Below are 26,556 nucleotides of genomic sequence, written 5' to 3'. Positions count from 1 at the left end.
TAGAATTTGATGGCTGCAACACACTCAACAAAAGTTGGGACAGAGTTAAAATAAGATTGAAAAGTGCACAGAATATTCAAGTAACACCGGTTTGGAAGACTCCATATTAAGCAGGCTATTTGGTAGCAGGTGAGGTATCATGACTGAGTATAAAAGTAGTGTCCATCAAAGGCTCAGTCTTTGCAAGCAAGGATGGGTCATGGCTCATCCCTTTGTGCCAAAATTTGTGAGAGAATTGTTAGTCAGTTCAAAAGGAACATTTCCCATCGCAAGATTGCATAGAATTTAGGTTTTTCAACATCTACAGTACATAATATTGTGAAAAGATTCAGAGACATCTCAGTGCGTAAAGGGCAAGGTCGGAAACCACTGTTGAATGCACGTGATCTTTGAGCCCTCAGGCGGCACTGCCTAAGAAACCGTCATGCTACTGTGACAATTATAGCCATCTGAACTCGGGAGTACTTTGGAAAACCACTGTCACTTAACACAGTCCGCTGCTGCATCCAGAAATGCAACTTGAAACTGTATTACGTAAGGAGGAAGCCATACATCAACTCTATGCAGAAACGCCGGCAAGTTCTCTGGGCCCAAGCTCATCTCAGATGGACTGAAAGACTGTGGAACCGTGTGCTGTAGTCAGATGAATCCACATTTCAGCTCATTTTCAGAAAAAATGGGCATCGGGTTCTCTGTGCCAAAGATGAAAATGGCCATCCTGATGTTATCAGCGAAAGGTGCAAAAGCCAGCATCTGTGATGGTATGGGGGTGCAGCAGTGCCCACGGTATGGGTGAGTTGCATGTATGTGAAGGTACCATTGACTCTGAGGTGTATATTAGGATTTTATAGAGACGTGTTGCCATCAAGGCAACGTCTCTTCCCGGGACGTGCATGCTTATTTCAGCAGGACAATGCCAGACCACATTCTGCACGGGCTACAACAACGTGGCTTTGTAGACACAGAGTGCGTGTGCTTGACTGGCCTGCTACCAGTCCATATCTATCTCCTATTGAAAATGTATGGTGCATCATGAAGAGGAGAATCAGACAACGGAGACCACGGACTGTTGAGCAGCTGAAGTCTTATATCAAGCAAGAATGGACAAAATTTCCAATTGCAAATCTACTACAATTAGTATCCTCATTTCCAAAACGATTAAAAAGTGTTATTAAAAGGAAAGGTGATGTAATACAATGGTAAACATGCCTCTGTCCCAACTTTTGTTGAGTGTGTTGCAGCCATCAAATTCTAAATTTGTATATATTTGCAAAATATAATTAAGTTGGTCAGTAAAACTATTGAAATTCTTTTCTTTGTACTTTTGTCAGTTAAATAAAGGTTCATGTGAATTAACATATCACAGATTTTTGTTTTTATTACATTTTGGAAAATATCCCAACTTTTCTGGAAATGGGGTTTGTAGTTATCCTCTTGGAAGAATGCATCAGCAGTATTATTTGAATGTTAAGATATTAAATTATGTTTAGAGGCAACTATTTTTGGTAATCTGAGATGTGCTGGAAGATATCCAGAGAATTTTAGAATACAGAGAAATAGATTCTGCAGATGCTGGAAATCCAGAGTAATGCACACACAATTCTGCAGACACTTAGCAGGTCAGGCAGCATCTATAGAAAATGTGTACGTTATAACTAAGAGAAATTCAAAGGGAGGGGACACGAAAATGGAATTTAAGGAAGTCACAGAGCAAGTGTACATGTCAAACACCAGGGAAGTGATACTGAGCAAATTGTTGGAGCTACGTTATCTTAGGAAAGCAGAAGTGTAATGAGGTAGTTAGATTGTTTTAATTTTCCAAAGTTCCCTTGATAAAGAAGGCTCTATTAAACGGGAAGATCTCAAAACATAATTCCTTTATGCAAAAAAAAAAGGGTTGTGGGTAACATGGACTTACAGATGCCTTAAAGTAAGTAGTAGTGAGACTATTAGAAGATATTAACTACCTTGATCACAGGGCATAATGTGAAGTTTTGTGGATAATGGGAGCCTGTGGATATACAAGGATTTCCAAAAAGTGCTTGATAAGTTAGTTAACTGGGATTATTATATAACTCTTGGTGTAGAAGGTAATGATGGGTGGATTAGGCAATTGTCTTGCTAACAGAAACCTGAATGGACATATTTCTCGTAGGAGGATTACTGAATAGTGTGCTATGAGATGGGTGCTGCAGCCTCAAAGTTTATGAGTGACTTAGAAGAAGGGAATGAAGATATGGTTGCTAAATTTGCTGATGGCACAAAAAAAAAGAGTTATGAAGAGGGCATAAGAAACTGCCAAAGGATATTGGTAGGTGATGTAAGTGGGCAAAGATCTTGCAAATAGAAATGAAGAAAATGTGGAATTATCTATTTTAACAGAAAAAAATATAAAGAAGCATTTTATTTCAATGGTAGGTTATTACAGAGTTTTGAGATGTGCAGGAGAATTGGCTTGCCCTGATCCATGAAGGGCAAAAGATTGCTGCAGCAGGGAATTATGAAAGATAATAAATTATAGTTTACTGCAAGGATAATTAGATACAAATGTGGGGATGTTTTGTATTAGTTACATTCGTGAAACATCTGGAATATTGATCACTAAATGGGTTACTTGAGAAATTAAAGGAATTGTTCCAATAGCTGGTGTGGACGAGTTAAAATAGCTTCCTATGATGTAAGGAAGCATGAATCTGATACATAGACTAGCCAGGTTACCTTGTAGTTAAAGGTCAGTCAAGCTAGGCTTTTGAATATCCTGAATTCAAAACAAGTCAAATAAGTTCCTGAATCTTCAGAGTGCTTTACCTTAGTGGTGAAATTAATCTTTGAATATTAAGACAGAGTTAAATATTTAGATACTGGAAAACAAGGCGGTGAAAAGTGTGTGTGGGAGAGTAAGGGAGTATGGTGTGTGTATCCAATTTCAGCTTTCATAAATGATAGAGTAGGCTCAAGGGACTGAGAGGCCTGATTCTCTGCATAGAATTAGCTTTTTCTTTGGAATTTTGGGAGAATCTCACTGAAGCCTGCAATTCGGATTGGGCTTGGCAGGGTAGATGCCCAGAAGATGCCCTTGGTTATCAAAGGTAGAACTAGGAAACATGGAGTCAAGGTAATGGGTCGAAGACAGAACTCAGGGTTTTTATTCATTGGACTGATTAATGGGACTGCTGGAATACTGAATGCTGAATCCCAGAGAATGTTAGTTCTGTGCTAATGGGGATATTGAAGGTTAAGAGCCTTTAACAAGTGAAGTTGCATGTTATGGAATGTGGACAAAGGTTAGATAAGTCATTATCTTGGTGGCTGATCAGACTTGAGGGACTTCATGGGATACTATTTCAAACTGGTAAACCTGAATATTTTGAACTGTTTTGTCACTTGGGCCATCTTAATTCTGCTCCCTTATATTTTTGCATGCTATATTGAGATTCAGTGATATTTTATGATTCGCTAACCAAATAATTCCTGAGTTCCCACTTCCCTGGTATTACATTGGTGTCACTGTGGAAGGGTTTGTAAGTATGAGGGCAAGAGAATGTTGAAAAGCATTAATTTAGCAGACATTACAAAGTTATCATTCTGAGTTAGAAAGCTTTGGACCTCCACCTTCTGAGAAGATGTGCAAGCCATCTATAGGATGAGCAATCCACTACAGACACTATGGGTTGATTAATTCAGTAGCAGTGTAGAAAATTAAAATACACGTAATTTTTGTTCTTTGTGTTGAGGATCCTTCAGTATCAACATCAATATTTCTCAATTTAAGATGCCAAGCAAGCTGCAACAGGATACCCAGCAGTGTAGAGTCAACTCTCCAGTCAACTGCAGAGTACTAGACAATGAAGTATTTTTTGCTGCTGAGGCAAGTTTTTCATGAAATTGATTTGGGTTTAAATTTTACAAAGATGAAAAAGGTGTTCATAATAACACATTGAATGGAGTAGTAGCAATTACATGTGAACACTATTACTCAAAATTTGCATTCATCCGAGTTTGGACATGTATTAATCTATTAAACTAAGCCAATACCCATGAACTCTGTATATAACAAAATGGTTAAAAACATACACATAGCAAAAAACACAATTTCATTATATACTCTGAGGCCAATTTGCTAAGTACTTTCTGTATCTAATAAAGTGGCCAATGAGTGTATGTTCGTGGTCTTCAACTTCTTCATACCACAGTAATAACAAAATTCAAAGTAAATTTACTCTCCAAATACATATATGTCACCCTATCCAACACTGAGATTCATTTTCTTGTGGGCATTCACAATAAATACTAGAAACAATAGAATCAATGAAAGCCCCAACCCAATAGGAGGGATAGCAACCAATGTGGAAAAGACACCAAACTATGCTGAAATATGCTAACCAAAATAATAATATTAAATAAATAAATTGGTAATGAATATTGAGGAAGTAAGTTGTAGAGTGCTTGAAAGTGAGTATATTGGTTGTGGAAACAGTTCAGTGATGCAGCAAGTGAAGTTGAGTGAAATTATCCCCTCTGGTTTAAGAGTATGGTTGAGGGGTAATATCTGTTCCTGAACTTGGTGGTGTTGGTCGTGAGACTTCTGTACCAGCTTCCTGGTGGGAGCAGTGAGAAGAGACCATAGGAGTCTCTTGTGGGTTCCTTGACAAATGCTGCTTTCCTGCAATGATGTTCCATGTAGATATGCTCAGTGGTGGAGAGGGCTTTACCGTAATGTACTGGACTGTATCCACTACTGTTTGTAGCATTTTCCATTCAAGGAAGGGTATTGGTGTTTCCATACCAGGAAGCAACCTGTCAATGTCCTTATTCTCCACCACGTATCTTTAGAAGTTAGTCAAAGTTTTAGATGACATGCTGAATCTTTGTAAACTTCTAAGAAAGTAGAGGCATTTGCATGCTTTCTTTGTAATGGCACTTTCGTGCTGGATCCAGGGGAGATTCTCGGACATGATAACACCTACTCTTTCCACTCTAATCTCTTGATGAGGACTCTGGTTGCCTCTTCCTGAAGTTAATAATCAGCTTGCTGACATTGAGTGAGAGGTTGTTGATGTAGCACAGGCATGGGCAAACTACGGCCCGCGGCCATATGCGGCCCGTTAAGCTTTTTAATCCGGCCCGCAGAACTTGATGAAATTATATTAATAAACCTTGTTAATGTTTTTTCCCCGCAATTCTGGCGTTTTCCCAATAGATGACGCACTATATACATTTCCTGGCACATCCAAACCGGCTCACAATTAGCCAGCGTTCCGGCTAAGGGAGATAGCCTGCGGGGATTTGCGAGCACAGAGCTTTGGAGCCTCTGCGCAGGGGGACAGGTTGAGGGAGGCTTAAAAGTGAGGCTGAGGATTTAGAATAAAGTTTTTTTTCTTCGACTGCAGTTACCTACTCCATGTCGTAATTTTAGCGCTGCATGTTAGCACACCGCTACACATTGACCTTTGTTGAGGTGCAGCGTATTACTCCACATTTGCGCTTTACTCTTTGTTCGGCTCGACCTATTTGTGTGAACAGGCGTTCAGCGTCATGAACATCAACAAAGCCAGCCAAAGATCCAAGTTAACTGACCAACACCTCAGATCCATCCTGAGAATCGCCACAACAGAACTAAATCCAGACTTTGATGCACTGGCTAAAAAGGGAGACCAACAATGCTATTCCCACTGAAATTAAAAATAAGTTTCTTCGTTGTGTTATGTAAAAAATGCATTTGAAAATATTTTTTTCAATAAGCCTTACATGTTACATGTCATTTCTGTTAAGTGATGGACATGAGTAGTGCGCAGGTGCACGTATGTTCTCAAAATAAAAAATGCGCTTCAGATCAAATAACGTGCTCCGCATACTGGCTGGTCGTTGTTGAGTTTTGGCACGGGACAATTGAATAAGAAGCAGCAGGACAAGTAGACCTGCATCTCCTACCGTTTTTGAAATAAAGACAGGCAGGAGGAGAGTGATGATGATAATATCTTGAAGGGTAACAGAATTTTCAGTGCTTTAAAATAACTGTTACTATTAAAAAAACTGTATTTTATTCATTTAATTTTCAGCGTTTTAAAAGTCATTTCAATAAATAGCTAAATACCATGGAACTTCAAAGACAGATATTTTGTTGTAATGCATTTGTTCATTTTCAATTGAAATTAAAGCACATGTTTTCTACATACCCATGATATTTTATTTTCTGTTATGAGGTGTATTACCAAAACACTCCGTCCATCTGCTCCTGGTCCCTGTCAAATTTTAGAACCCTTTGTGGCCCTCAAGTCAAAAAGTTTGCCCATCCCTGATGTAGCATCACCCAACAAGATTCTCAATCTCCCTCCTATATGCTGATCCGTCACCACCTTTGATTTGGCCTACAGCAGTAGTGTTGTCAGCAAACTTAAATATGGCATTGAAGCTGTGCTTAGCCTTGTAGTTATAAAGCGAGTATTGCAGTGGCTAAGTACCCAGCCTCGTGGTGCACCTGTACTGATGGAGATTGTGGAGGAGATGTTTTTGCCAGTCTAAGCTGACTGGGATATGCAAGTGAGGTAATTGAGGATTCAGTTGCACGAGGGTTGAGACCTATGTATTTAAGCTTATTGATTAGTTTTGAGGGGATACTAATATTGATTGTTGAGCCGTTGTCAATGAGTCAGAATGGTGAGAAATGAAGAGCACCCTGATGCATGTATCTTTGCTGTCTGGATGTTCCAGGGTTGAGTGAAGAGCCAATTAAATGGCATCTGCTGTTGACCTGTAGGCCAATAACAAGTGGTTATTTGAGCTACTTTCCTGTCAGCTTGAGCCAGTCTGGCCTTACTCCTGACCTCTTCATCAACAAGGTGTTTTTACCCACAGAACTAACGCTCAATGGGTGTATTTTGTTTTTTGGACTGTTTTCTGAAAATTCTAGAGATTAGTGCATGAAAATCCCAGGAGATTAGCGGTCTCTGAGAACTATCCCATCTGGCACTAACAACCATTCCACAGTCAGAGTCACTTAGATCATATTTCTTCACCGTTCTGAACAACAACTAGAACTTCTTGACCATGTCTGTATGCTTTTATGCATGGAGTTGCTGCCACATGATTGGCTGATTAGCTATTTGCATTATCAAGCAGGTAACAAGTGCCCACTTGAGTATAGTTCACTATTTGCTGCTCTCTGAATTAATACTGTGTAGAAACATTACCACCAACATCTTTGAAGTAAAAATTGTACAGGCCCCTCAAATTTTGCTTTGGCAGTCTATGCTATAACTGTTAATAAATCCAGGCATAGCAGAGGAGAGACAGAGATTCTGCTTTATGATATAACCAAATGTTTCTCTAGATAGGTTGCTCCAGAGCATAATCTTGTGAGTCTCAAGCATGAACTTGATGTAATGAAGCAGACTAATGTAAATGCTCTGCTTCAGAAGGCAGTGGAGGCCAATTCTCTGGATGCTTTCAAGAGAGAGTTAGATAGAGCTTTTAAAGATAATAAAGTCAGGGGATATGGGGAGAAGGCAGGAACAAGGTACTGATTGTGGATGATCAGCCATGATCACAGTGAATGGCGGTGCTGGCTTGAAGGGCCGAATAGCCTACTCCTGCAGCTATTGTCTAAGTAGTTCAGAAATGAGGCAGCCTACTGAAACATTTCCTTGGTTGTAGGATACCCTTTATAACAGTGTAGGTGGATGTTTTGACTTGTAGCATTAAAGGAGCAATGAGTGGGATCTTCATTGAGCTGGTGCCCGAGGTACGTGCATTTATCCATGCACATATAGTTTTACTATTAAATATTTTAATTATTGGAGGCTAAGATCTGTAACCCTTTATTAGTTTAATTTAAGCCATTTTAATTTATGGTTTTTCTGACGGTTGTCAGGTGTTTAATTAGTACAAAGGACATTTTGTTCTCAAATCCATTGCAAACGCTCTTTTGGAGGAACTTAGTATTTTAGAACATGCAGCTGATTTGCTTCATAAATTCTGCTTACTTAATTTTTGAAATAACACCATGGAAACATTCCTTATTTGCTTTCTTTGGCCCCTATTTTTGTGTGTTTCTCCTGAGGAAGAAGCAGTTCACTAATTATTCCTCAGAAATTTATAATTGTAAAATCCTTTAGTTTTCATCATGGAACTAAAGCGGTAGGGCCAGAAGTAGAACACTGGATGGATTAGATGGGCTGAAGGGCCTGTTTCTGTGCTGTGGTGCTCCAAAATTCAAGACTCTAAAGCAGATTAGCCATAATGTGTAGAAAGAGAAATAATCAATGTTTCAGGTCAAAGGTTCTAACAGAGCCTAACTTCACCGAGGATCTGAACCTATGACCTGATACCATTTTCTAAGGATGCTGCCTCACCGGAATGTTTCCAGCATTTTGCTATTTATTTATTCATGATTTCTTGCATCATCTTTTTAAAAATATGTATTTTTAAGAGTTTTTAGAAGCTTTTTTGCATTTATAACCCAGTACTGGGTCTTTAGTCTCTGTCAGTGATCTTGTTTTCAAATGTCCAATTTAATAATTGATTCCTTGCTTGCTGTTTGATTTTTTTTTGTTTATTTTTGAAGTGTAACCCCAATTTCCCTTTCAGGAGCAGAGGATGAAGATAGACAGAGAATTTGCCATGTGGCTTAAGGAGTGTCATGAGAAATATGACAAACAAATAAAATTCAGCTGTTACAAAGGTACAATCACCAGAGGTGATTTGCCATCTAAGCGTATGCAGAGTCCTTGGGCTGTATATGCGGCAATTGAATGGGATGGGAAAATATTTAAAGCAGCACAAATGGTAAGCCCATTTATACATTGAAAATTTCTTTGATTTTGAAAGTACGGGTCAAAAGTTAAAAATGCTAGTGAAGGATATGTTTAATAAGAAAATTCCATTAGCTCGTTGGGAATATATGTTCTTGTGTTTTCAAACTAGATAATGTTGCCTTATAGTGATCAAGGCACTGGATAAAAGATGGGACAGTTAGAGTTAAAACACTTTGTTGAGTGATTTCCTCTTCTGTAAGTAGTCCTAATTTTCAAGATTCTGCTTTTGCTAAGTAAAGATTGTTTATTATTCCTAAATATAGGTAAAGTGGCAGGAGTATGTTCGTTTGAGTTGTGTTGGGTTGTGTTTTGATCTATCAATGAATTTTAAGTTTCTTGCCTACTTGTCGTGAAGCTGATTTTGGACTGCATGTTTAGTCAGGAGAGTTATGGGTAGAATCTCGCAGTAAGATGCTTATCTTAATAGTCATTTTCTATCAGAACAATTGAAGTGGCACTAACATGTTTTAAGTTGTTAACTTGTCTTTGCGAGAAACAATAGAAACATTACTCATTGTTGAGCACCCACCTTAGAAGTTCTAAGTAAATATATGTCCCTGTATACAACCTTGAGATTAATTTTCTTGTGGTCATACTCAATAAATCCAGTAGCCATAACAGAATCAATGGAAGACCATGCCAACAGGGCATACAATCAGTGTGCAAAAGGCGACAAACTGCAAGTACGCACGTACGTACGTACATACATACATAAATAAATAGGTTGATTTTTAAAATAAATATATTGATAACCTAAGATGAAGATTCCTTGAAAACGAGTCTATAGGTTGTGGGAGCATTTTAGTGATGGGGCAAGTGAAGTTGATAGAAGTTATCCCCTCTAGTTCAAGAGCCAAAGTTCAAGGTTGAGGGGTAATAACTTCTTGAATCTGGTGCTGTGAGTCCTGAAGTTCCTGTACCACCTTCCTGATGGCAGCAGTAAGAAGAGAGCATGACCTGGGGGTGGGTTGATGGCCCTTGATGTTGGATGTCGCTTTCCTTCAACAACGCTCCGTGTAGATGTACTCAATAGTTAGGAAGGCTTTATGGACTAGGTTGTATTCACCTACTTATTGTAAGATTTTCTGTTCATGGGCTTTAGAGTTTCCATACCCGGCTGTGATGCAGCCAGTCAATATAGCCAGCCACACATGTATAGAGTTTGTCAAAGTTTTAGATGTCATGCCGATCTTTGGCAAACTCCGAAGGAAGCAGAAGCACTGAAACTCCATTTCTACAAATAATTTTATCTATTAAGCAATTATTTTATAACATTTCATTAATGAAATTTATTTGTACAAGTTAATATCTATATAAATCTAGCAATCTCGGGTTATTAAAATAATATTGACTTAAATTGAAGATTTTTTAAAGTCTGGATCAGTCCTTACTTTCCAGTTATTTACCAGGAGTTGGATATCTAAGATTGCTATTGGCTGTTTTAAAACTAGAAGATCTGAAATTTGTGTCGGCTGGTTTCAGAATGACAGGGTAAGAAGAGTGATGAGGCAGTAAATTTTTTTTTGAACATTATGCTAATAGTGTACTTATGTATTCATTATAAAAATGGATTGTATTTGTATCAATTGTTATTTATCTTAATTGCAATGATGAAAGATGCCATTGTTAGTTATTCATGACTTATTTTATTGATCAATATTAATTATATCAAGAATAGAAAGAGACAAATCAATAAAATCCATGCACAGTGTGGAGTTTCAAAAGGTGTTTACATTGTGCTGTGTAGCATGCCTCTTGTTCTTGGAATGAATTAACAATATTGGGGTATTTTTGGGTTTTTTTATTTTTCATATATGTGTTGTAACAAAGGATGCACCTACAAGATTGTAGATGAAAAGATGATTTTATTTTTGACAATAAAATATTTCAATTTTGGTTGAATGGTGTTTAACTACTTGCAGAATAGGCAGGCAGATGGAGTTAATGTAGATGGGCAAAAGGTTGACATGGATGTGGCTATTGAAGGGTCAGTTTCTGTGCTGAATAACCCTGGCTCTGTGTCTAAAATCTTAATAGTTATGTAGAATTAACTTGAAAGACTTCAACTTTATTTTCAGGTTAAGACAGTTAAAACAGTGCCAATAATTTATGGAAGCATAGTTCGTTTTCTCCTTTATGGTGACCATGAAGGTGATGTATTTTCCACTGGAGGTGAAGTCCAAATAGCTGTGGTGAGTATAGAATTACCATTGAATGTCATCATTAACTTTATCCACATTTTTATGTTGAGAATTCTACTTTAACTTATGGATCAGTTTATAAGGTGGCTTATTAAATCATCTCTGGTTATTTAAAATAGCTCCATATCAAGATTTTGTAAAACTTTTGAGAAATCTCCAGTTCCAGCTTTGGTGGCAAAGTCATTCTCTGTTATGGTATAACTACTGTGACACTATGTCAAAAGCTGTTGTCATGGCAGTATGTACAGGGCAGAATTCTATTAAAATATGTTTAAATGTTCTAAACCACTAGCAAAAGAGCTGAAACATTCAATAGTCGTAATTAGATTCATTGCCCACAGGAAGTGAGGGAGCATAGAAGAGAAATTAGCCAATCAAATTGAACTCGATAGTCTTTCAGTGTTATTGTTAATTACAATGTTAAATTTAATGTAAATAAAACTGTTCTGTGCAGTGATAGCATTCTGGGGTACCTGGGTGGGTGGTAAAATCAGTGTCAGGTAAAAGGTTCTGAATTACTTGATAATAGCCTAGTCTTGGAGTCAAAAAGGTTCTGAGTTTTATGTGCCGCTCCAGACTTGACCACAGAATTCTAGTTTAATGTAGTATTGTCATAATGCTGCACTGTTGGGGATTCATTTTCAAATGGACAGGAATAAGTTCCTACTACTGTGATTTTAATTATCACAAATAAGTTTCTGTTTTTCCTGCATAACAATAGCAGTCTCTTGACAGAAATATTTAAGCACCTGAAGGTGATGTAAAAGATGCAATATAAGTGCAAATTTTCCTCATTGTTATAAAGTTTTCAGAACATCCTTTACAATAACAGACAAAGAAATAATTTATTCAGGGGTGAAAGTATGAAGCTGTACACGTTAAAATCTTAATGTTAACTAACTTCAGGTAGGTAAAGTTACTTGAGGCTGTTGAAGTGATAGATACTTGACAATTCTACTCATTTCCTGATTCTGACCATAGTAATTGGTATTGAATCAGACTCTTGCATAACAAGGACAGTGATAGACAGCCCCAATTAACTTGCATTGTGAATGACAAATGCTTTGAAGCCATGTGTGCTCAAGATTCCAAATTGTAGGTAGTTTTCTTTGTATCAGTTTAACAAACATCAGAGAATCAGCTGATACTGGAAATCCAAAGCAACACACAAAATGCTGGAGAAACTCAGTATGCCAGGCAGGATCTATGGAAAAGAATAAACAGTCGATGTTTCGGGCTGAGACCCTTCATCAGCATTGGAAAGGAAAGAGAGAAGTCAGAATAACTAGGCGGGGAAAGAGGAGGAAGAAGTACAAGGTAGCAGGTGACTGGGAGGCGGTGGGTGTGGTGGTGAGGGTGAAGTGAATTGAGAAGTTGGTGAACAAGATAAAGGGTTGGAGAAGAAGTTGAGAGTTAGGGGGCAAAAGTTTAGGGATAACACGAGGGGGAAACTTCTTTACTCAGAGAGTGGTAGCTGTGTGGAACGAGCTTCCAGCAGAAGTGGTAGGGGCAGGTTCGATATTGTCATTTAAAGTAAAGTTGGATAGGTATATGGACGGGAAAGGAATGGAGGGTTATGGGCTGAGTGCAGGTCGGTGGGACTAGGTTGAGAGTAAGTGTTGGGTATGGACTAGAAGAGCCAAGATGGCCTATTTCTGTGCTGTAATTGTTATATGGTTATATATGGTTAAGGGGCGATCTGATAGGAGAGGACAGAAGACCATGGAAGGAAGAGAAGAGAAAGGAGCACCAGAGGGAGGTGATGGACAGGTAAGAAGTCAAGGTGTGAGAGGGAAAAGAGAATGGGGAATGGTGAAGGAGAGAAGGAGGGACAATTACCAGAGGTTCAAGAAATTGATGTTCATGCCATCAGGTTGGAGCTTACTCAGACGCAATACAACATGTTATTCCATCCTGAGTGTGGTCTCATCCTGGCGGTATAGAAGGCCATGGACTGACATGTCGGATTTATAATAGGAAGTAGAATTGAAATGGGTGGCCACTGGGAATTCCCACTTTTTATGGTGCACAGAGCAAGGATATACGATGAAGTTGTCTCTCAGTCTATGTCGGGTCTCACTTGATATACAGCAGGCCACACCAGGAGTGTCGGATACAGTTGTTGACCCCCTTCACAGGTGAAGTATTGCCTAACATAGAGTTAGCTTAACATCTGTAATCGGGAAAATGCTTGAGACCGTCATTAAGGAAAAAATAGTGAAACATTTAGAAAGGAGTTGTTCCATTAGATAGACAGGCACAACATGGATTCAGAAAGGGCTGGTCCTGTTTGACAAACTTATTGGAGTTCTCTGAGGACATAATAAGTGCAGTGGATAGAGAGGAACAGGTGGATGTCGTAAATTGGATTTTCAGAAGGTGTTTGATAAGGTGCCGCACAAGAGACTTATAAATAAGATGTGGACGCATGGAGTTGGAGGAAGTATGTTGGCATGGATAGTGGATTGGTTAACCAATAGAAAGCAAAGAGTTGGTATAAATGGGTGTTCGTCCGGTTGGCAGTCAGTGGTGAGTGAGGTGCCGCAGGGGTCAGTGTTGGGCCCGCAGCTGTTTACCATTTACATTGATGATTTGGAAGAGGGGACTGAGTGTAGCGTAGCAAAATTTGCTGATGACACTAAACTGAGTGGAAAAGCAAATTGTACAGAGGATGTGGAGAGTCTGCAGAGGATCATAGATAGGTTAAGTGAGTGGGCCAAGGTCTGGCAGATGGAATACAACATTGGTAAATGTGAGATCATGCACTTTGGAAGGAATAATAGAAGAGCTGGTTATTATTTAAATGGTAAAAGATTGCGACCTGCTGTTGTGCAGAGGGACTTGGGAGAGCTTGTGCATGAATGCAAAAAGTTGGCTTGCAGGTACAACAGGTTATTAAGAAAGCAAACGGAATGTTGGCCTTCATTGCTAGAGGGATTGAATTCAAGAGCAAGGAGGTCATGCTGCAACTATACAGGGTACAGGTGAGGCTGCACCTGGAGTACTGTGTGCAGTTCTGGTCTCCATACTTGAGGAAGGATATACTGGCTTCGAAGGCAGTGAAGAGGAGGTTCACCAGGTTGATTCCAGAGATGAAGGGGTTAACCTACAAGGAGAGATTGAGTCACCTGGGACTATACTCTCTGGAATTCAGAAGAATGAGAAGGGATCTTATAGAAACATTCATAATTTTGAAAGGGATGGATAAGATAGAAGTAGGAAAGTTGTTTCCATTGGTAGGTGAGACTAGAACTAGGGGACATTGCGTCAAGATTTAGGATGGAGATAAAGAGAAACTGTTTTTCCCAGAGAGTGGTGAATCTGTGGAATTCTCTGCCCAAGGAAGCAGTTGAGGCTTCTTCATTAAATATACTTAAGATACAGTTAGATAGATTTTTGCATAGTAGAGGAATTGAGGGTTATGGGGAAAAGACAGGTAGATAGAGATGAGTTTACTGACAGATCAGCCATGATCTCATTGAAGGGCAGGGCAGATTTAATGGGCCAGATGGCCTGCGCCTGCTCCTATTTCTTATGTTCTTATGACTGCTTGGGGCCCTGAATGGTGGTGAGGGAGGAGGTGTAGGGGCAGGTATGGAATGTGTTCTACTTGCAAGGATAAATACCAGGAGGTAGATCAGGAGGAAGGGACAAGTGGACACGGGAGAGGTTTAGGGAGCAATCTGCAGAAAGCAGAAAGTGAGGTGGGAGGTAAGATACTAAAAGCTTTTTTAAGTGTATAAAGGGTAAAAGCGAGTTGAGGGTAGATAGAGGACCAATAGAAAATGTCACTGGAGATATTGTAATGACAGTTGCAGAGATAGCAGAGGAACTGAATGCGTATTTTGCATCAATCTTCACAGTGGAAGACATTTGCTGTACATCGGACATTAAAGAGTGTCAGGGAAGTGAGGTATGTGCAGTGAAAATTACAACGGAGAGGGTGCTCAGGAAGCTTAATGGTCTTGGGATGGATACATCTCCTGGACCTGATGGAGTGCACCCTCGGGTTCTGAACAAAGTAGCTGGAGAGATTGCAGAGACATTAAAAATGATCTTTCATGAATCAATAGATTCTGGCATTGTACCGGATGACTGGAAAATTGCAAATGTTACTCTGCTATTTAAAAAGGGTGGGAGGCAGCAGAAAGGAAACTAAATCTGTTAGCCTGGCATCTGTGGTTGGGAAGTTGTTGGAATCGATTGTTAGAGATGATATTACAGAGTACCAGGAGGCACATGACAGAATAGGCCATTGCCAGCATGGTTTCCTGAAAGGAAAACCTTGCCTGACTAACCTACTGCAATTTTTTGAGGAATTTACAAGCAGGGTAGACAAAGGAGATGCAGTAGATGTGGTGCACTTGGGTTTTCAGAAGGCCTTTGACAAGGTGTCGCAAATGAGGCTGCTTAACAAGATAAGAGCCCATGGAATTACAGGGGAGTTACTAGCATGGGTGGAGCATTGGCTGATCAGCAAAAAACAGAGTGGAAATAAAGGGATCCTATTCTGGCTGGCTGCTGGTTACCAGTGGACCAGTTCCACAGGGGTCAGCGTTGGGACCACTGCTTTTTACGATGTATGTCAGTGATTTGGACTGGGATTAATGGATTTATGGTTAAATTTGCTGATGGTACAAAGATAGGTGGAGGAGCAGGTAGTGTTGAGGAAATGTAGCCTGCAGAGAGACTTAGATAGTTTTGGGGAATGGGCAAAGAAGTGGCAAATGAAATGCAATGTTGGAAAGTGTATAGTTGTGCACTTTGGTGGAAGAAATAAACAGGCAGACTGTTATTTAGATCGGGAGATAATTCAAAATGCAGAGATGCAAAAGGACTTTGGACTCCTTGTGCAGGATAACCTAAAGGTTAACATCCAGATTGAGTAGATGGTGAAGAAGGGAAATGCAATGTTGGTATTCATTTCTAAAGATATAGAATATAAGAGCAGGGATGTAATGTTGTGGCTCTATAAGGCACTTGTGAGATCACACTTGGAGTATTGTGTGCAGTTTTGGGTTCCTTATTTTAGAAAGGATATACTGACATTGGAGAGGGCTCAGAGTAGATTCATGAGAATAATTCCAGGGATGAAAGGGTTATGTCTGGCAGCTCTTGGGCTATATTCCTTGGAGTTCAGGAGAATGAGGGGGGATCTCATAGAAACATTCTGAATGTTAAAAGGCCTGAACAGATTAGATATGGTAAGTAATTTCCCATGGTAGGGGATTCTAGGACAAGAGGTCACAACTTAGGATTGAAGGACATCCATTTAGAACAGAGATGTGGAGAAATTACTTTAGTCAGAGGGGTATAAATCTGTAGAATTTGTTGCCACAAGCGGCTGTGGAAGCCAAGTGATTGGGTGCTTTCAAGGCAGAGATAGATAAGTTCTTGATTAGTTAGGGCATCGAAAGGTATGGTGAGAAGGCAGGGGTGTGGAGATATCTGGAAGAATTGGATCAGCCCATGATTGAATGGCGGAGCAGACTCGATGCTCTTACATCTTATGCTCTTATGTGCTTTGTGGTGGGATCCCATTGGAGACGGCAGAAGTTACAGAAAATAATGTGCTGGATGCAGAGGCTTGTGGGTAACAACAAGTGGAAGTCGATCCCTGGTGTGGTGGCAGGAGGATGGGGTGAGGGCAGATTTCACACTTTACCTGGCCATCACCTCCCTCTGGTGCTCCTCTTCCTTCTCTTTCTTCCATGTTCTTCTGTCCTCCTATCAGATTTCCCCCTTCTCTAGACCTTTATCTTTTTCACCAATCAACTTCCCAGCTCTTCACTTCACACCTCCTCCCCTCTTCCCAGTTTCACCTATCACCTGTCACTTTGTACTTCTTCCTCCCCTCTCCCCCACCTTTTTTTTTATCTAACTTCTCTTCCTTTCCAGACCTGATGAAGAGTCTCAGCCCGAAGCATCAACTATTCCATAGATGCTGCTGGCCTGCTGGGTTCCTCCAGCATTTTGTGTGTGTTTGTTTTAATGTTAAGACAAGGGAAATACAATAGATATGCTTTAGTGTAGTTTATATTAAAACTAAAATCTACATAATGCTTGAAAGATTTTTTGCAAAACTTTTGTTGGTCCATGGCTATAATCAGTGAGGATTTAATCTATTACATCTGTACTTCGTTATTTTCAGAACTTATGGGTGACCAGGCCATGAATCTCTCCTGCCGTTACTGTTTTGACATGTATCACTGTTGAAATCATTCCTGATGTCACTGGTTCTAATGTAAATGAGTTAGTCCACAACAATGCTTATTCAGAACTCCTTAAACTGAACCCAAAAAGTAAAGGTCCTGCTGAAGGGTCTCAGCCCGAAATATCAATTGTACATTTTTTCCCTAGATGCTGCCTGGCCTGCTGAGTTCTTCCAGCATTTTTATTTATGTTGTGAGTGGGGTACATTCAAGAATCAGAATCAGGTTTAATATAACTGGCATATGTCCTGAGATTTGTTATGCAGCAGCAATACATAATAACTTCTGTGAATTACAGTAACAAGTATGTGTGCACTGTATATTTAAAAGGAAACTTAAAGTAGTGCAAAAAGGGGCAAATAAAGGTAATGAGGTACCGTCCATGGTTTTAATGTTTATTCAGAAATCTGATGGCAGAGGGGAAGAAGCTGTTCCTGAATCATTAAGTGTGAGCCTGCAGGGTCCTGTACTTCCTCCCCAGTTGTAGCATTGAGAAGAGAGCTTGTGCTGGATGATGGAGGTCCTTAATGATGGAAGAGAAGAACAATCAGCTAATTCTTGGGTGGTCAAGTTTTTTTTTACAAGTTGTATTCTATTCCAGATCATCATCTGAGCTTGTGATCGGTATATTGTTTTACTGGGACATTTATCACTTTATTGTTTATAGGGCAAATCCTGTAAACAATCCTAATCCTGTGGCAAGAGCAACATGCAGATGTAATGCCACCAATAATTCAAAACTAACGTTCAGTAATTGTACACATTTTATGAATAATTCAAAGATTGTGCCAGACTTTAAAAGGGTGCACAACATTGTTCTAATGGGTTTAAGATCAAAACATACCTTTCAACTTAATTATTAAATTGACAAGATTGGGTTGATGGCCACTTCCACTATACTATTTTACTGTGAAACAACTGATTCTACTGTCAACTTCCTAGTTAGCGTCATTCATGGATGCTAGGGAGTTACTGGAAAAACAAGTCACTAAACTCGGTAAGATTTTATATCCTTTTTTAATTTCATTCCTCCTAGGAACCTCAAGCTTTATATGATGAAGTGAAGACTATTCCAATTTCAAAGCTAGACAGAACTGTAGCTACCTCTATGATCAAGAAATACATAGAAGATGAAATGGCAAGGTACTTGAAATTCACAGTGGTAATTTCACATTCTGGTTAAATTTTGTTTATGCTTGTAGAAATGTATCCATGCTATTTATTTTAAACAGGCTTCCTGATAAATTGTCTGTTACTTGGCCAGAAGGAGACGAACTTATTCCTAATGGAAGCAGACCTGCAGGAATCCCCATAGGTGAGACAAAATAATATTTAATTATCTTCATCTAGTCAAGCATTTCTGATGAACCCTTACCATTTCCTAATATCTATTTCTTTGAGCATTCAGCAGTTCAGGCAGCATTTAGGGAAAGTGAAACTGCTTCATTTGTCTGAACTCTTATACACGTTAAATTTCAAGGATGTTTTCTTGTCTTATCCATCCCAATCTGCACTTTTGCTGCAATTGAAATCTAGCTTTTCTCTTTTAGTTCTCAAAGCATTTTTGACCTGAAATGTTTCTCTCTGCACAATACTGTCTGGCACCTAAGTGCTTGGAGCCTTTTGTTTGTTTCAAATTGCTGGCCTCTGCAGTTTTGATTTTAATTTTGATAGTCCATTATTCACAAATAATCTGGAACATACAGTGACATGCAAAAGTTTGGGCACCACTGGTCAAAATTTCTGTTACTGTGAATAGTTATGTGAATAGAAGATGATCTGATCTCCAAAAGTGATAAAGTTAAAGATGAAACATTATTTTGAACATTTTGAACAAGATTAGTGTATTATTTTTGTTTTGTACAATTTTAGAAAAAAGGAAAGGAGTACCATGCAAAAGTGTGGCCACCTTAAGAGATTTGAGCTCTCAGATAACTTTTACCAAGGTCTTAGACCTTAATTAGCTTGTTAGGGCAATGGCTTGTTCACAGTCATTGTTGGGAAGGGCCAGGTGATGCAAATTTCAAAGCTTATAAATACCCTGACTCCTCAAACCTTGTCCCAACAATCAGCAGCATGGGCTCCTCTAAGCAGCTACCTAGCACTCTGAAAATTAAAATAAATGATGCCCACAAAGCAGGAGAAGGCTATAAGAAGATAGCGAAGCAATTTCAGGTAGCCGTTTCCTCAGTTTGTAATGTAATTAAGAAATGGCAGTTAACAGGAGCAGTTGAGTTCAAGTTGAGGTCTGGAAGACCAAGAAAACTTTCTGAGAGAACTGCTGGAGGATTGCTAGAAAGGCAAATCTAAACCCCTGTTTGACTGCAAAAGACCTTCCGGTAGATTTAGTGGACACTGGAGTGGGTGGTACATTGTTGTACTGTGCAGTGACGCCTGCACAAATATGACCTTCATGGAAGAGTCATCAGAAGAAAACCTTTCCTGCGTCCTCACAGCAAAATTCAGTGTCAGAAAATTGCAAAGGAACATCTAAACAAGCCTGATGCATTTTGGAAACAAGTCCTGTAGACTGAAGAAGTTAAAATAGAACTTTTTGGCTGCAGTGAGCAAAGGTATGTTTGGAGAATAAAAGGTGCAGAATTTCATGAAAAGAACACCTCTCCAGGGGTGGATCAGTCAATCGTGCTTTGGGCTTGTGTTGCAGCCGGTGGCACGGGGAACATTTCACTGTTAGAGGGAAGAATGAATTCAATTAAATACCATCAAATTCTGAAAGCACACATCACCCTGTCTAAAAGAAAAAAGCTGAAGATGAAAAGAGGATGGTTTCTACAACAAGATTATGATCCTTAACACACCTCAAGATCTACAGTGGACTACCTCGAGGCGCAAGCAGAATGTTTTGCCACAGCCGTCAGAGTCCCCCAACCTAAACATCATCGAAAATCTGTGGATAAACCTCAAACGAGCAGTGCATGCAAGACGGTTCAAGAATCTCACAGAACTAAAAGCCTTTTGCAAGGAAGAATGGGCGAAAATCCCCTAAACAAGAATTGAAAGACTCTTAGCTGGCTACAGAAAGCATTTACAAGCTGTGATACTTGCCAAGGGGGGTGTTACTGACATAAGTACTGACATGCAGAATTATGAAGATATTAATAAAATTTTTCAAGACTTTTATATAGAACTTTATAAATCTCAGTTTCCAGTTGATTCTTCCAAAATGAATGCCTTTTTACAAAAGATTGATTTTCCTCAAATTTCTGTTGAAGATCAACAAACTCTTGATTCTCCTATTACTGAAAGCGAAATTCAGAAAGCTATTTTTTCAATGCAATCTGGTAAAGCTCCTGGACTGGATGGTTATTCTGTAGGATTTTATAAAAAATTTGAAAAATTGTTCTCTTCATATATGTTGGAAACACTTAAAGATTCTTTTTTTTATTAGTTTTTTAATACATTTTCTACATAACTACAGATTAAAAAAAAACCCAGATCAAAATGAAGGACATTGATACCGTGTAAAAATAAGCATACAATAACAATCTGATACAGACAAAGATAATTGAAAAAGCACCCAAATTGAAGACAAGTAAAATTAGTGTCCTCCCCAAGCCCCACAACACAAAACAAAAAAAGGAAACTCCAGACCACCCACAACACAATATAGAGAATATAAATCAGGACAATCAAACCCCCAAACTGTGAATACACTTAGCAACAGAAGATATTAATGCCTACTACCAAAAAAAAGGAGCTGAAAGCAAGGGACCGAAAAAAAAACCTTAGTTAGGAGGAAGGTTATGAGAGTACTCAATAAAAGGTCCCCAGACCTTACGGAACTTTAAATCCGAATTAAGAATTGAATAATGAATTTTTTCAAGGTCCAAGCAGGCCATAATATCATTAAGCCATTGAGCATGCGTGGGCGGGGCAACATCTCTCCATCTAAGAAGGATTAAATGTCTAGCCAGGAGAGAGGCAAATGATAATATTCGACACTTGGACGAACTCAGACGTAATTCTGTCTCGCCCCAGAAACCGAACAGAGCAATTAAAGGGTTTGGTTCTAGGTGGTGATTCAGAATATACGATAACTTTATAAAGACATCTTTCCAAAATTTCTCCAAGCTAGGTCAAAATCAGTACATATGAATGAGAGAGGCCTCGCCCCTTTTGCATTTATCACAAAGCGGACTGATGTTAGGGTAAAATTGAGATAATTTAGATTTAGACATATGGGCTCTATGAACAATCTTAAACTGTAAAAGGCAATGGCGAGCACAAAGAGAGGTTATATTAACCGATTTGAGAATCGAGACCCAAGTCTCATCAGATAAGGAGGTATTTAAATCCTGATCCCATGCCATTTTAATTTTATCCACCTAAAGATTCTTTTTTGATAGAGCTCCCACATTTTCTGAAGCTTTTATTTCTTTAATTCTTATGAAAGATAAAGATTCTGCTGACTGTGCTTCATACAGACCTATTTCATTATTAAATGTGGATGCTACAATTCTCTCAGAAATAACGGCTAATCGGCTAGAGAACATTTTAGCTAAAATTATTTCTCAAGATCAAACAGGTTTTTTAAAGGGCCGTTATTCCTTTTCTAATGTTTGGAGACTGTTAAATGTTACATATTCATCCTCTGCTAAGGCTCCCCAATGTGTCATCTCTCTGGATGCTGAAAAGGCATTTGGCAGAATTGAATGGAAGTACTTATTTAATGTTTTAGAGAAATTCAGCTTTGGTATTAAATTTAATAAGTGGATTAGAATGATATATAAAAGCCCTATTGCTACTGTTATTACTAACAATTGCAGATCTTTTTTTTTTACTTTCACGGGGTACGAGACAAGGATGTCCGTTAAGTCCTTTGTTATTTAATTTGCTGCTGGAACCCTTGTCTATTGCACTTCGTGAAGCTAAGGATATTCATGGAATTATTAAAAATGGGACTGTTCATAAGATCTCCCTTTATACTGAAGATCTTTTAGTTTATCTTTCAAATCTTGAAGAATCTATTCCTAGTTTATTGAAACTATTAAATGATTTTGGAAAGTTTTTGGGATATAAACTAAACCTTCATAAAAGTGCATTATCATCTACAAAATAATTGCTTCGTAAAATCCACTAAAGGAACCAAATTAGCTTGATAAAGATCTTTATGATTTTTAGTGATAATAATACCTAAATATTTAAATGAGCCTGTAACTCTAAAAGGAATGTCATCATATATAGAAGCAGAATCACTTAGGGGAAATACTTTATGAACAGTCCCATTTATAATAGTTCCATGAATATCCTTAGCTTCACGAAGTGCAATAGACAAGTTATTAAATAGACAAGCACCAAATTAAATAACAAAGGACTTAAAGGAAATTGAGGATTTGATTAAGAAAAAGGAATCAAATGTCAGGTGTAAGCAATGGATAACAAGCAAGTTCTTTGAAGTTTTTAAGAAGTACATGCTATGTGAATGGAGGAGATAGCTGGAGCCCTGATGGCGATTTTATCATTTTAGGTGACGTACAGAAAGACTGGGTAATTGCAAATGTTTCCTTATTGAAAAGCTATTAGAGATGAGCCAGGAAACTAAAGGCCAATGAGCCTGTTCCAGTTATAGGGAAATGAGGGGGAGAAAGGAGCAGGATTTAAGTTCACTTGGAAATATGGGATTCAGCACGATTTGTTCACAGAGGAAATCTTGGCCCATAACTGATCAAATTTTTTGCAGGTAACTAAGAAAATAGATGAATGCAAGAAGCAGTATACATGAATTCGAGCAAGGCTTCTCTAAAGATCCAAGTAGATGGGCTGGGTTCAAAGGTGAAGGCAATAGGAATCAGAGGCATATTGACAAAATGGATTTAGAATTGGCTTGATGATCCAAGGCAGAAAACAGAGGTTGAGGGGGAAGTCGAACTTTTGATCCTCGATTCGATTTTGAGAAAAGGTGGGGTTCATTCGCCCGCTACTATCATCTGATTAGAGTTAATTAATATGGTTTTGTGGCGACCCACTTTCTGCGCAGGCAAACCAGCTCACAAATAGCCAGCGCGCGGGGGGGGGGGGGGGGGGGGGAGACTTTGGTAATGCACCTCTGACAACATTTCTGCCCGGAGAGGGCGGGCACTAGGGATTAAATGTCAGCGCCGCGAAGTTTGAATAAACTAGTCTCGAAACGACTTACCGACTGCGTGTCGTTATTTCAGCGCTGTGTGTAGCACATCGCTACAGTTTTCTTCTGATTTTTTTTTAAGTGGATTTAAGTTGGCAGATTGATTTTTTTTTGGAAGCTTGTATGATGGATAGCTCCAGGGTTGTGCTCCCAATGGATTTTTTTGTTTTCGTTTTTTCTTCAGTCAATGTTTTTTTTAGTTAGTAGGGAGGTTTTTTCCCCTCCTTTTTCTTTCAAATAAAAATATTCTTAACTCTTTATTTTTTGTATTATTATTGATATATTGCTTAGCTTTGTTAATCAGTTATTTGCTAATTTAATTCTTTATTGTACATAATGACATTGACTTAATGTATCTTTTTTTGCTAATCTTCAATAGTAATTAATTTTTAAAAAGATTTAAAATGACCATGCAAAGTTCCCAAACTTTTGCTTTGGGCCCTTTTCCTTCTTTGTTATTTTGAAACTGTAAAAAATGGAAATAAAAAAGTAATTTTGCTTAAAATATTAAAGAAATGTGTCGTCTTTCACTTTATACCTTTGGAAATCAGGTCCTTTTTTTAATTCGCTTAGCTATTCACAGTAACTGAAATTTTGACCAGAGGTGCCCAAACTTTTGCATACCATGTATTTTGATACTTCATTCAATTTGTGTCCAGCAGGGGGTTTGAAATTACCTCTTTTGAAATCATTTCTGATTTGATCTGGTTTCATCTGTAATCCTGTTTACATTTGGCAAATTTTCCTAACTAGTGTTGTAGTTCTCTATGATTCTACATACATTTCTCAAATGTTCAGAGCAATTACTTTTAATCAGGCCTTATTTTTAGTGATTTAGGACATTTTTAGGCCCTGAATTCATTTTTTTGATAGTTGTAATTAAAAGATTCTCTTGCATCTTGTGACAAGATGCAAGCTGGACTCTGCCTTTTTTTAGATTTAATTTGGCTAAGCCTAGATTTAAGAACACTATTGATTAAACTAATAGTTTGGAAAGAAAAAAGAAAAAAATTAAGTGGGTCAAGTGTAAAATCTGAAAATGTAAGCAAGAACAATTGGTATAATATACAATCGATTGAAGTGCTATAGAAACATATTCATTTCCACAAACAGGTAAAGAGTTTAAGAATGAAAGAAAGGGCTTACTAATGTGCAGAAATACAAAGTTCAGTGGACTGGTTGAATTTCAACAATCATCAAAGGGCACCTATTTGCCACAATTACATCAGGCAAGCATATTAACTGATAGTGCACGGGTGTTTCTGATAGTTTGGTGTATCCAAATTGGTTGTTGTTTTTTGTTAACTTCATCTGAAAGACTGTTTCTAACGAATAATTGCACATTCAATAGTGCAGTTGACAGTAAGCCCAAAGTTGTGCTTGTATCTCTAGAGTAACATTAAGTGGCTGTCTTATGACCTGTGCAAGGTGGCTGTAACTGAACCATTGCTGATGCTTGTACTGGCACTGGTTTTCTTACAGAACCAGTTACCAGTTCGTTTGATTGCATTCCAGTTATATTTTGACAAGCTGTGGCTTTAAGACAGTGTGTGATAAAGAAATGTTGATTTTTCCTAAGCAACATACCATATGTAAATGTAGTTAATCCTTCAACTATATACTGATACTGTTTACAGGTGCTTTAAGAATTGAAATTCTCAATAAAAAAGGTGAAACCATGCAGAAGCTTCCAGGGACAAGTCATGGTGGATCAAAGAAGTTATTGGTGGAGCTGAAAGTTATTTGGCAGTGTAAGTATGCAAAAGTTTCTAATTTGAAGAGGTAATTTTTAGTGTGTATAACCATTCAGCTGTTTGCTGTGTTTGACACCTAACTGCTGGTGATCCTTTTTAAATGCATTACCTTTGTTATCAGCTAGCAAAATGTAAACATGAAAAATAACTTGATCGCTGTAAATTTTCCTCCCAGTCTGGCATTACATGAGGTACATAATATCAGCAAGAACTTATGCAATCTATAACACTAGATTATTCTGTAACCTTTTATGGAGGATCTAGTCAGCATTCTGGGGGGGGAAGAAATTTGAGTTCAGGTATGCTTCACCAATGAATTTGCTTTGGAACAATGAACCATGTAAATTTCTCCTTGTTTATCTAATGCAACTCAAGTTCTCAATTCAAAGCAACCTCCTGGTGAATCTGTTCTGCGTACAACATCCTTTCTGCTATGGTAGCCAGAACTGCACACAGTATTTCAACTGTGACCTGACCAATGTTCTGCAGAGCTGCATCGTAATATCCCAACTCTTATACTTTATAATCTCTGTCTATGAAGGCAAGCATGCCAATGTGGCTTCTCTGACTTATTCCCCTGTTTTTGCAGTTTTGGGCAATTACAAATATGCACACAAGGCATCTCTGTATGTCAGCGCCCCTATTGTTCCTTCCATGTATTGTATACATCTTACAAGTATTTGATGTTCCAAAATACATCACACTTGTCTGAAATTAATGATATCTACCAAACCTCTGTCCAGCCTTCCATTTGATTTATTATCTTCCATATCCTTAGACAATCATATTTTCCATTTTCATTTTCTGCAATTTTTATGTTGTCAGCAAGCTTACTAATCAGACCACCTGTGTTCTTGACCATATCATATGACAAACAAATGTTCTGGCAAAGATCCTGTGTGGTCCATGTTCCAGTTCTAGTCAGCAAAGAGCCCCTCCACCTCTGTTTTCTGCCTTGGATCATCAAGCCAATTCTAAATCCATTTTGTCAACGTGCCTCTGATTCCTGTTGCCTTCACCTTTGAACCCAGCCTGTCTACTTGGATCTTTAGAGAAGCCTTGCTCAAAATCATGTACACTGCTTCTTGCATTCATCTATCTTCTTAGTTACCTGCAAAAAATTTGATCAGATATGAGCCAAGATTTCCTCTGTGAGCAAAGTGTGTTGAATCCCCTGTCTTTCCAAATGAACTTAAATCCTGCTCCTTTTTTCCCCCATTTCCCTATAACTGGAACAGGCTCATTGGCCTTTAGTTTCCTGGCTCATCTCTGATAGCTTTTCAATAAGGAAACATTTGCAAACACCCAGTCTTTCTGTACATCACCTAAAATGATAAAATCTCCATCAGGGCTCCAGCTATCTCCTCCATTCACATAGCATGTACTTCTAAAAACTTCAAAGAACTTGCTTGTTATCCATTGCTTACACCT

General features: G+C 38.5%; 1 protein-coding gene across 2 annotated transcripts in view; it reads left to right on the top strand.

Moving 5' to 3' along the window:
* Positions 1 to 26,556, top strand: part of smchd1 (structural maintenance of chromosomes flexible hinge domain containing 1) — a 206,849-nt gene that overhangs the window by 50,637 nt on the left and 129,656 nt on the right. Inside the window, exons 13-19 of one of the 2 annotated variants that reach the window (XM_059979634.1) lie at positions 3,773 to 3,868; positions 8,587 to 8,784; positions 10,892 to 11,005; positions 12,707 to 12,784; positions 18,263 to 18,369; positions 18,459 to 18,541; positions 25,009 to 25,122. In XM_059979634.1, the coding sequence (XP_059835617.1) occupies positions 3,773 to 3,868; positions 8,587 to 8,784; positions 10,892 to 11,005; positions 12,707 to 12,784; positions 18,263 to 18,369; positions 18,459 to 18,541; positions 25,009 to 25,122 (790 nt within the window). The remainder of the gene's footprint in view (positions 1 to 3,772; positions 3,869 to 8,586; positions 8,785 to 10,891; positions 11,006 to 12,706; positions 12,785 to 18,262; positions 18,370 to 18,458; positions 18,542 to 25,008; positions 25,123 to 26,556) is intronic. The other variant, XM_059979642.1, reaches the window with a different exon arrangement.

The sequence above is a fragment of the Hypanus sabinus genome, chromosome 1 (assembly GCF_030144855.1).
Source record: "Hypanus sabinus isolate sHypSab1 chromosome 1, sHypSab1.hap1, whole genome shotgun sequence".
In the NCBI taxonomy this organism is placed as follows: Eukaryota; Metazoa; Chordata; class Chondrichthyes; order Myliobatiformes; family Dasyatidae; genus Hypanus; species Hypanus sabinus.
This window is presented reverse-complemented; position numbering and strand designations above follow the sequence as displayed.